The sequence below is a fragment of the Amphibalanus amphitrite genome, unplaced genomic scaffold (assembly GCF_019059575.1).
Source record: "Amphibalanus amphitrite isolate SeventyFive unplaced genomic scaffold, NRLGWU_Aamphi_draft 000853F_arrow, whole genome shotgun sequence".
NCBI classification, from domain to species: Eukaryota; Metazoa; Arthropoda; class Thecostraca; order Balanomorpha; family Balanidae; genus Amphibalanus; species Amphibalanus amphitrite.
This window is the reverse complement of record NW_024882347.1, coordinates 376-12,244: the sequence shown is the minus strand read 5'-3', so window position 1 is coordinate 12,244 and position 11,869 is coordinate 376. Positions and strand designations below refer to the sequence as shown.

Here is an 11,869-nt window from a genome sequence, read left to right as displayed (position 1 = left end):
CGTCATCGGTTTGACCTAGGTCAATAAAATTGGGTCACAAGGTAGTTCCCCGTTGGGGCTATCCAACGCCGTTTACCGCTTGTCGCTATGTTGCGTGGTTCTCGAGATCTTAGGGGGGGGCCAAAATGGCCCCCCCCCAACCGGGCGCGTTGCTCGGCAGAGCCCAACGGGGCGCGGGTTAACAGGTATAGACTGGAATTGAGTTTCAAAATTGTGGGTATTTGTGGGGCCAACTCAGCCAAAATCAGCCTGCTGGTATTTGTGGTTGGACAATGGATGGCTGTTGGGTGGGAGGGGCACTGAAACTGCCAAAATGTGGCATCTCTTGCAGGGGTCAGCTAGAATCAAGAATGCAGGTTTTTTAGTATGCCGGTAATTTGGCGGTTTTTTTGCTTGGGGCGTGGTAGCCTGCCGGTATCCCAGAAAATTTTTGTGGGGCGGGGCGGTGCCGGTAGCAGCCTTTGGGGAAAACTTTGCAACTCTAATTTTGATGTATCACATGTCAAATATACGATGAGACTCGGTCACAAAACTTTAGCAAAAGTAATATAACTAATGTCTGCCTCGACGAAGGCAAGGCGATTGTTTGTTATATTACCTGCTGTAACGATGGTGGTTACATTTAGCCGTAAGACGTAGAATTAATTGTGACGGTGGATACAGAAAATGGGCAGTTCGGCCGTAGTCGGATCTGATGGGGTCGTCAAAATTTTACATTCATCTATCCACCCCTCGTGGCAACGTTGAAGTAAGTGGTGCAATGTGCAGCTTTAAAAGCTTAGTGACGAAATTCGAAAAGAAAAGGTGATGGAAATCGTGGAGGTGCAGTAATATGGTGACGGTGCTGAATATACCTGCACCAACATCCTATTCTCGATATTCTTAGCATCGAGCAGCGATTTAATAGTGGCGATAATGGTTTCACTTCATTCAGTATATTCGATCAAACATCGGCCGTATATGCAGCATCAATACAAATGAATGTCACGCAATTATCGCCCAAACGTTAACGACAATATACCTAGATATTGTACACTCAAACGTGAAACAGCGGCTGCAAGTGCTGCAGGGCTCGGTCCTGCTCATAAACGACAGAGCAGCAGGCACACAGCATCTCATCCACTTTCTGACACCAGCAAGACACTTCGCACTCATTGTAAGCCGACAGGCGTGCGGTTGTATATATTTCTAGCACATGCCCACAAGTACACAACCCTATACAATGCACATATAAGCGCCATTCAGGCTTTCAAGCCTACACACGCCCACGACAATTTTCTATGTTTTCCTTAACCTGTCCATCTATTTCGTAGACAAATGGTCATCTCACTTTCAGCTCAAAAATAGTTACTCACTCGTAATGGGTCGCACCTTTCGACTGGCAAGACGACCTGAAGTCACATTTCTTGTACGTCGCGTATGTTCTCGAGTTCGTCGACTACTTCTTGCAAGAGCTGGAGCTGTTGCTACTGCCGGAGCAGGCTCCGCCTTTCTTGGCGTCATCGGAGACTTTCAGCGCCGAAGTTTGCACCTCGACATCTTCATTGGTCAGCATTCTCCTGCGGGCGATTACGAAACGATCACCGTTAGTGCTGCCAGCAAAAAGCTTTGGTTGCCTTTATTTTGTCAGTAAGTCGTACGCTAAACGTAGATAAAAAGTAAGCCATATCCTAAGTTAGCCATATCCTAAGTTAACATGAGAAACTCGTTATTACACAGGCTTATATAATTGCGCAGCATATGTGACAAGAAAGACTGATTTCAGATACCCTCAGGGCCTCAGGTCATCTGAAATCGGAAGCCTCAGACCATGTCACCCACCTTCCCAGCTCCACGATGGCTTCGACCATGCCCTGGCCGGTGCGGGCGCTGGTCTCCTGGAAATGGGCGCCGAAGTCCCTGGCCAGGGTCTCTCCCTGTTCTCGGGTGATACAAGTCTGGCCCTGCTTCATCAGCGCCTCCCGCATGTCCACCTTGTTGCCGCAGAGCATGATGGGGACCCGCGTGTCGGTCACCTCCTGTGGACGGAGGAGAGTGAGGTAAGAACACTAACAGGCTACTCAGCAGTCGGTACAAACGCGTGATGGGCACCACAACAGCAGGGCCCAGTTCTTATTGAAACACTTACCGGTAAGTGTCACTTGGGCCAAAGTGACACTTATCTTAGGGCGACTTGAAGTATCGGTTCTTATAGCCACACTTAAAGCCTCCCTATGATAAGTGTCACTTTCCTTAGGGAGACTTTGAGTGAGACAAGCAAAACGAACTTTGCATCTCTAAAATGTTGTCATTTCTGGCAAATCTGTCCATTTTTGGAAGCAGTCACGTGCAATTTGTTCAATTCATACTTTGGATATGCATATGACCGAATATTCGGATAAGAACCAATACGTTGAGATGCAGTTTTACATTTACCTTTGCCTCTTTGTTGTTGTTGTTCTTTGGAAATTATTAACGCCATTGACAAATAGCGCTTAACCCGCGCCCCGTACCGCCATCGGCGGACCCTGCCACCCGTAGGGGGGGGGGGGGGGCGTTTCCCCCTATGATCTTGGAAGGTTACCGACCGATTTTCAAATTTCAAACGGCATTCGATAGCTCCATCGGGGAACTACCTTGTAACCAAATTTAATTGATCTAGGTCCAAATGATGAAGTCACGGGTCAGGTCAAAGGTCACATTTTCACCGTTTGGAGGCCTAATTCTAAGGAATGCGTTATAACATCGAGCAAAAGGAAAGTTATCGTAAATCATCGATAAAGCGTTGGTTGCCTGATACATAGCGACACATTTTTTTCCAAACCCCATATCTGTTCTCCCTTGAATTTTCGGGAGGCGCGAATAATCCCATTTAAAAAGTGTCCAATCGGCACAGCCGCTCTCGAGATCTGGAAGCGGCATCCTGCACGTGCGCACGTGCAAAATGGTTCCCAACTGGCTTTTGCACACGGCACTCTACTAATCGGTCCCTAACCATGTACCAAATTTCAGCACAATTGGTTCAGCCGTTCTCGAGATCTGGAAGCGGCACCCTGCACGTGCGCACGTGCAAAATAGTTCCCAACTGGCTTTTGCACACGGCACTCTACTAACCGGTCCCTAACCATGTACCAAATTTCAGCACAATTGGTTCAGCCGTTCTCGAGATCTGGAAGCGGCACCCTGCACGTGCGCACGTGCAGCGGCATCCCAACTGTGGCACATGGATATGCATTATCTAGTGGGCGCCTACCTACATGCCAACTTTCAGCACAAGAGTCCCAGTAATTGCCGGATTATTGTAATGGGAACGAACGTGACACCTTTTCATTTTGCATTCGGCACGTGCAGTGACGGTCGCCCAGATGCATCGAAACTAGCCAATATCGGGGGAAGGGATGGGATCACTAAACAGAGAAGACTGCTCATCAAATGGTTGAACGGTTGCGAAGATACATGCGTCCCAAAAGTGCTTTATTATAATCATGTCACACTAACTGCGGTTAGGGTGGTATCACCCTCCCTAACCAAAGTCACACTTACCGGTAAGTGTCACTAAGGCTAGTATGGCTATAAGAACGAGTCCCACTTTCCGGGTTAGTGCAGCTCGATGTTAGGGTGGCTATAAGAACCGAGAACCGAGTTCTCACTAACACTTAGTAAGTGTCACTTGCTTAGTGAGACTTTTAGGGTGGCTATAAGAACAAAATCGCCAATGGGGTTGGGAACTCGATTTTTTAAGAATGCATGAAAATGATCAAACTATTTTCACAGAATTTATGGTGCATACCATTGCCTCATAAAATCAATATGCTGAGAGAAATGGGGGAAGAAAGATAGGAAACTTGTTTTGAAAAGTTCTTGAAAAAAGATGCTCTTGATGCTGTTACGTCACATGTCACCTTCTGCGGTTGACAAATAATGGCGCATTTGGCGCACCACAGATTACATGTTATATCAATGGGTGAAAGATGTTGTTTGCTTCACTCTGCCATTCGCGCTGTTTTTAGCTTTAAATTATGCTAAATCATTCACGGATGTAGGTTCAGTGTCAAAAATTGATGCTCTGCCGTGTACTGTTCCCATTTAACATCAAGCGCGTGGTAAACATTTTGTGTACCTCGAATTTTCAAATGAAAAACATGGTGAATCGGAAGATGCTGAAGAGCAAAAGCTCTTTCTAATACGTATTTGGCATAATTTACAATTAAACTGTTAACCTTTCTCTTATCTTATTAATAATTTATTTGTTCTTTTTTATGAAAATAACTTAAGGTGTTGAGAACCGAGGTAATTTCTATCTACCGTGCCTTAACTTACCAGCAACAGCAATCTATCTACGCTCTACGGTGGCAAGGGAGACTGTGAAAGAAGCGTAAGATGGATTCTAAACAATTCTTTTGTGATATACTGAAGGGCAAAGTGCAGAGAAGAGCGTACAAGTCCTGTTTTGTGCCAGGCTGTTGCAGTAGCACTTATGAAACTCCGAAAACGATCTTCGTTCATGTCCCGAACAACATTACCCTGAGGAGATGATCGTCTGCAATAGCAGGAAGAGCTGATGCAAGTACTTTGAAATCCACTATCAAGTCGGTGCTATTGTTGTAATGATCACTGTGAGGTGAAATATTTTGTGCAAGGGCTGAGTGTAATGCCCAGGAGATGACCTCCATTCGCCCCCTGACCGGTCAGGGTTATAAAATTTGAGTGGATGGCGGTCCGTTTGGGGTTCAGATGTCAACTGTATTTTGCTTCTGTCAAACAATACATGTTATGCTGGCAGCGAATGTGTGTAACGTCGGTTTTCGAAACAGAAGTTAGAACTGTAACGGCAGAGTGCTTGCTGGTCTCATCGTAAGTATTGTAAGCGTTGTAAGCAAAAGCATTGTCAATATTGTAAGTATTGTGAGCATTGATGTATGGTAGATATCACCTCACATGATCTCGGCTCAGATAACCCTCCCCGGTGTCCCTGTCAGTAAATGGCACCTGGATCATTACAGATAAGATAATTTGTCATAATTCTTAAAGAATTGGGTGGTTTTGACTCGTTTACTCGAGGTGCAGGTCGCATTTCAATACTTTTCCATAGGCTTGCAATGTAAAGGTCACGACTCTGACCTAACCTCAGGTCACAGATCAAAAATTCTGAGATATACAAACGACACATACTGCAGGTACTGTTTTGAAGACTTGATGAGAGGAAATAACTTCGTGAAAAACTCAAGCTCTGACGTGTTTGCAAACTTTTCTGAGGTAGGGTCAACAAACCCGCTCTGGTTACCTGACCTGACCTGACCCGGCATTTTTTTTTTTTGTTTTTTGCTGAGATGTGCGCAATGAGCATTTAGGAAAAGTCACCAAATATGAGCTGAATGTCTCGCGGCGTTTGGCAATTGTACAAGAAAATCCTGAAAGGCCTCCCCGTCCGAAATAGGAATAATGTGTATATGAAGAGTTGCAGATGCCAAACATACCCAGATCTAAGATTGCAGTTCCCAGCGCCGCTGCAAGGTTTTTAAAACAAACATACATAGGACATACAAACATGTTTATTTGCATCTGTTTTGGATAATAGCAACTCATGGCGCCATCACCCGCGATAACTGTTAGGATTTGAGATATATTTTTATTTAGGCCATTAGTTTGGCTGTAATGTTTATTAATATTAGATGAGCGGAGTTTGGTAGTTTTTTATTTAACTTGTGGTATGTTGTGCTGATTGCGGGTTGTTCAAACCTTTCAAATGTAAGGACCTTATTGAACTCAACCCTACCCCTACACTACCCTACATACGACTGGACGCTTTCCAAGCCCACAAGCATCACGACGCCGAGATGGAATGTAGCCGGGAAATCACCCTCGCCATCTGCTCTAGAGCTAATCGTGTGGGGCGGCGTGTGGGGCGCCGCTTAGCCTATGGGGGTGCACTTCTAGTGGATGGGGGACGGGGGTGCACCTGCACCCCTTTCATATGGAAAGTTACTTCCCTGATTACAGCTCCCCGTATTGCACCTAATCAGGGAACGGCCAGCAAACGAAGGAACTATTTCTGGATGACAGGCGAATAACCGCTCACGCAAGGAGCGGAGCTCCGCCCCGTCCAAAGTGGCCAACAAAGCAGAGACAGAGGCAGCATCACATCTTCAATCAAAGAACTGGTTTCTGGCTTGGAAGATGAGCTCCATCTTTGCATCCGAGTCGGTGCTGTCAGGAATCAGCTGGTCTAATGGAGTGAGAGTAGTGAGACGACTAGCTATTGTATCAGAGCTGCCTGGTCTTCGTAGCATTTGCACCGATTCTTCTCGATCGGACTCTGAATTCTGTCCCTCCTGTGTATTACTTGAGGCATTGCTATGTAGCTAAGTCTTTGGCAGAGTTTCATTATCCATGCTTTGCAAACAGTGCCATAACAACACAGTTAATTAATCACCAAGCTTCTTTGCAAGTTCCAATACAGTTGAATCGCACGCGATTTGAGTTCAAAAATCAAGAAAAGTGCCAACTTGTTCCCGTAAAATATTGTGAATATTGACCTAAAAAAATGAGTAATTTCCAGATAAAATAACAGCGAAATCAGTTTTCGCTTGCCAATAAAACTCACAGATATTGAAGCTCCATTATTAAAGGAACATTTTAGTATATGCCATTCTTGATAAAACTTCTTAGCCACGCAATACCAGCGCAAAATAAAGAGACACTGAAAACACGACCAATCACTCCGATTTACCATAGGAAAATACATAGAAAATGTATGTCTCAACTGCGCCAAATATACAGACAGTTATATACCTACATGTGACGTCATGATTAGCCCGACCAATCAGAAGCAAGTTGTTTTCAGCCACAAATAATTAATTTCTGAACTAATTAGGCATTTTTTTAACAAAGTGATTTTAAATTAAATCATTAAAAATTCTGAACTTTTTTATTTTACCAAAACATACAAAGCATGCAGATAGGTCCCAACCCCGTGAGGCTTGAAAGTATGGCTATAAGAACCGGGCCCAGATGTCAATCAGTGTTCAATATGCTCAGTGCGGTTCATTAGCACAGTTGTTCGCAATTTCTGAAGCATGAAGCACGTCACACGTAAGGTCATTGTCACACTATTTCACGGAGCTAACATGCCATATATGAATAAATGAACAAATATAAATGTTACATTCGCCCCGGCCCATCTAATTTATGACAATATATCATCTAGGCCCTGAGATCATGCATTGAGCTATAAAAATGTATTTGCTTCATAGATGTATAGACGCGAATGAAAACGAATCACTATTTCCTGGGATTATCGGGAAGGTGCTGCTTTACAGATCGTACGTACTACACGCTCACGTGTTTTGACATATCTAGTTGAAGAGTTCCGGGAAGATTATGCTTGGCTTCGATCATCTTTATTTACAGTATATAGCTCATGCATACAGGGATTCAATCATGCATCTAACGCACCAGATAAACATGTAAATGAGCTCGCCCGGCCAGGTCCTTTTCCACGACGCGAAAGGCCAGGGGGCTGAGGTGGGGTTGTGGGGGATGCGTAGTACGACACAGGACACCGCCTAGCCATTGGCTCCTATGGCACTTTAACCCTCGCCCATGTAGGGGGGGGTTGGTGCAACCCCCCCTGAGGTTTTTCGAAAATAGTGCAAAAAACGGCGGCGCGCAGCGCCGCCAAATTTTGGGTACCTTATGGGGAAAACCTTGCGCATCTTTTGATAAAAAAAATTGACCGGGTCATGTCAGGTCACGGAGTTATGACGTCACAAAGGGAACAGCCTCCGGCCGGATTTTCACAAACTGAGTGCCAACGCCCGAGGTTTCCTGCCGGTGGTACGGACATCGGTTGATGGATCGTGATGAAACTTCCCATGCATGTTGGGGCAAGTATTGGCTATCATATGGTATAAGAAACTTGACCAGGTCAGGTCAGGTCACGGAGCTATGACGTCAGAAGAGGAACAGCGTCCGGTACTATTTTTGAAAAGCGCCCGAACCACTATTTCGCTAATTCTTGTCACCTCAATGGGAATATGCAGCAATATTAGCTGCTATAGGGAGCAAATGGACCTTCCAAATCCAAAAATACAATCAGATTTCAAAAATTTAAATTTTGATTTTTCGAATTTCTGCCGCCGACTCTGACCTTGCCGACTTCCGGCGCTCCCAACGCGCCATTTTTAGAGCTAGGGAAACGAAATACATACCAAACGATAGAGAATTGATCAAGGAACACGATAGTGAAGGTTTCAAGTCGATATCTCCCACCGTTTTGCCGCAATCGCCGCGGAAAGTTGAAAAAATCTATTTTTCCGAAAATTTGACCTTTGATCGGTCAAAAGTAGGTCAAATGTTGACCTAGGACCAAAAAATATACCACCAATCGCGAGATCTCGGCGAGAGCAATCCGTTGGTCTTTTCCGCTAAGCTCTACGACGCTCCGTTTTCAAACGCCAAGGGGGGGTCGCACTGCCACCTTCGCCCCTGCATGGGCGAAGGTGGCAGATCGCCGTTTACGGGCGAGGGTTAAAACATTAATTTACAGGGTCGGTGGGCCCATATGAAAATATCGCCACTACGCGGCTTTGGTGACTCCAGTCCTATATTTAGGGGGGGAGGGGCGGGGGGCGGAGTCATGGATATAAATATGAAATTTCGGTAGAAGTTGTAAAAAATCGTTTCTAATTTTCCTTTTTATTTCCCATCAAACACTGTATATAAATGGGCTGCTAAGTGCTTAAAAAGATGGTGATCACTGGAGGGTGTCCACATCACAGCGTCCTGCGCAGCATTTCCCTACAATTATCTTGCGAAATGTCCTCCTCTTAGACCCGGCCCCTCCATGGTACCTCCTGAATCAATAATGTTATCAGTTCAGTGATGGAACTACATAGCTGACTAGATGAAGCAAATCGGAAATGAGCATTGACATGTGGTTATCAGAATGCAGGCCAGTCGGTGATTGTTTTTGGTATTTACGCCATCACGTGCAGAGTGGTACACAGGTAATTCCCCATTTCCTGTGAGGCATTGAAAAAATAACATTACACTGGACAGGACGCAATCCCCGCCGAGGAAAGCAATGCCCATACCAAAAGCCCTGAATGCTCTAAGTAATTGCAATGGGAGCTGAGCTACAACTCAAAAGCGTGCCAGAGTAATATCCGGCGAATGAGAAAAGGTCACAACTGACTACTGAGCCGTATCAGCCGTACCTATGAATGACTGGAACTGCCAGAAAGAAAACTGCATTTACGGGTAAAAGGATTGAGCATTAGAAACTGGTGAAGCTTTTTATTGAGTGTTGCTGTTTAGAGAGTGAATGCATTTGCTAGAAATGCTGATAAAACACATGTCCCCTAGTGTTCATTATTTGCTGGAGCAAAATGACCAACGCTCTCTCTCTCTCTCTCTCTCTCTCTCTCTCTCTCTCTCTCTCTCTCTCTCTCTCTCTCTCTCTCTCTCTCTCTCTCTCTCTCTCTCTCTCTCTCTCTCTCTCTCTCTCTCTCTCTCTCTCTCTCTCTCTCTCTCTCTCTCTCTCTCTCTCTCTCTCTCTCTCTCTCTCTCTCTCTCTCTCTCTCTCTCTCTCTCTCTCTCCCCTCCCTCTCTCTCTCTCTCTGTCTGTCTGTCTGTCTGTCTGTCTGTCTGTCTGTCTGTCTGTCTCTCTCTCTCTCTCTCTCTCTCTCTCTCTCTCTCTCTCTCTCTCTCTCTCTCTCTCTCTCTCTCTCTCTCTCTCTAAGAAGTTCAAGCACGATTTCTGACACTGATAACAAAACTCCTACCGGTCGCAGCCAGACCTTACCCGTCGCAAATATAGTTCTTTCAGTTACTAGGGTCGCCTCGACTGGCAACAGCAGCAACTGGCTTACCTTTGGCCGATTATATGCCCACACACAACATGCGATGGACCTACATATATGGCGCTTATGTAACGGCTCCCAAGAAAGATCTCAGACCAAATGTGTGATTCGGCAAATATTATACTAACGTTCTAGCAGTTTGGTTACCCGCTTTGTGCTAATGTAGGTACTGGCTGAGTCTTATGCCGGTGCGTGTTTACGCATAAGAGTTTCAAACTTTCGAGACTACAAAATTGATTCACTGAATAAGTTTAAAAAAGTACATCACTGGTGCGTGGGTTGCCTGCCCCCAAAGTCCCGCAAACTGGTTGCGTCTTTCATTCAAAGGCAAATGTTTGCAAAACGCATGCAGCCATATACTCGATGCTGCCGTTCGAATACACGATGGATAACTCACCTAGGATCTCATCACGTGGTTGGGTTCTGGGGAATTTTCGGGTACTCGTACATGTGTTCGTGTTTTGCTAGATTTTGGGGATTTAGGTACCTTTCACAAAAGTAATACCGAAGAGTGGCACGGATTCGGCCCACCTTGAACTTCTGAGTTCGGCATTGTGAATGGCGATGTGCTATAGTGCTGAAGATGATGCTGCCAGACAATAATTCGCCAGATACTAAGCTTACGTTTCGCTGGCCCCAGCTGCCTAGGAGCCCTGCGGATGAATAGCGAAGTCGATCTGTCTCAGCCTGCCCACTGATTAGTGACTCTGTCCTGCACCTTTGTCCCTGATCCATGTGTCTGTCCCTTGTCCGTGCCTCTCTGTATGTCACAGCCCCCGAGCACTGTCTGTCCTCCCCTTCCTGAGCCAGTCCCGAACAGTGTGTCTGTCCCCCACCATTGTCCCCTAAGCAGTGTGCCCCCCTAATAAATGACTCTTTCCTGATCAGTGTATCTGTCTGTCTGTCTGTCTGTCTGTCTATCTGTCTGTCTGTCTGTCTTCAGTGTCTCGGGCTCGGCCCCCTGATCAGTGTCTGTGATTGTGTGCCCCTATCCGTCCCCCGTGATCACTGTGCCCGTCCCCTGTCCATGCCGTCGGACGTCGGTACTCGCGTCTGATCACCGTCTGATCATCGCGTCTGAAACCGTCTGATCATCGCGTCTGACCCCGTCTGATCACCGCATCTAACTCCGTCTGATCATCGCATCTGACTCCGTCTGATTATTGCATCTGACCCCGTCTGATCGCCGCATCTGACCCCGTATAGTGTGACGCACACGGCGCCGAGCTGTGTGCCGGTCTGACCCGCCGGGTGCGTAGGCACGGCACAGGTGTCCAGGGCGCAGCTGCAGACCGGTCCCGTCGACCGACCGAGCCGCGCCAGACGGCGGAGCAGAGACACACTGTCACAGACACAATAGGACGGAGAGCAGCCAGGCGCCACGGAAGGAATGGGGACAAAGAAATAGGTGAAGGAAAAACGGAGTGACAGGGAATGGTGGTTCGTAGTGTGATTGAAGATTTAATGTGAACAGCGATAGAGAATTGCTAATTGATGTCTCATGCGCCCAAATAAGTCAAATGAACCAAGCGTTAGCGGGAAAATAAGGATCATTACACTGCTTTAAGCATACTTAAACATCATAGTGTTTGATCGACCCCACAACTAGCACGCACTCGTACGGTTACGGTCTACCAATAATGGCGTTATTGGACCGGTCCGCAGCCGAGAGACTTACGTCAATGCTCTGCACCCATTGGCGCACGCTGAGGAAGGACCTCTCGCTGGTGACGTCATACAATAGCATGACGCCATCGGCCCTCCGGAAGTACGACTTAGTGATGGAGCGGAAGCGCTCTTGACCTGAAAAAGCGCCTCGGTTTGAGTCTCATTACCAAATGGAACGAAAATGTTCATTTTGTTAGCTGAGAAACGATTTAAAGTCTAAGATGAGAAGTTCAATTATGAAAGTTCAAACTTACCAGCTGTGTCCCAAAGTTGTACTGCAACGTTCTTTTCGTATAGCAGAGCGTTTTCACCTGAAAATCCACTCCTGAAAATAGATACAATAACACGATATCAAAAAG

The 11,869-nt window shown here is 46.1% G+C and overlaps 1 protein-coding gene across 1 annotated transcript; it reads right to left on the bottom strand.

Annotated features, from left to right (window-relative positions):
- Positions 1 to 919: 919 nt before the first annotated feature.
- LOC122367157 (ras and EF-hand domain-containing protein-like) lies at positions 920 to 11,634 on the bottom strand. Its single transcript, XM_043340025.1, has 3 exons — positions 11,521 to 11,634; positions 1,822 to 2,018; positions 920 to 1,559 (listed from the first exon to the last, which is right to left on the bottom strand). Exons 1-3 carry the CDS (start codon positions 11,587 to 11,589, stop codon positions 1,439 to 1,441), a joined length of 387 nt encoding a protein of 128 aa, XP_043195960.1. The 5' UTR covers positions 11,590 to 11,634; the 3' UTR covers positions 920 to 1,438.
- Positions 11,635 to 11,869: the final 235 nt, after the last annotated feature.

Excerpts from the sequence above, each read along its gene's own strand:
- LOC122367157 (XM_043340025.1), bottom strand. The coding sequence starts at position 11,589 with ATGCTATTGTATGACGTCACCAGCGAGAGGTCCTTCCTCAGCGTGCGC. Across the intron at positions 2,019-11,520 it reads AATGGGTGCAGAGCATTGAC|GAGGTGACCGACACGCGGGT; the intron begins GTAAGTCTCTCG and ends CTCCGTCCACAG. Across the intron at positions 1,560-1,821 it reads GCCATCGTGGAGCTGGGAAG|GAGAATGCTGACCAATGAAG; the intron begins GTGGGTGACATG and ends AATCGCCCGCAG.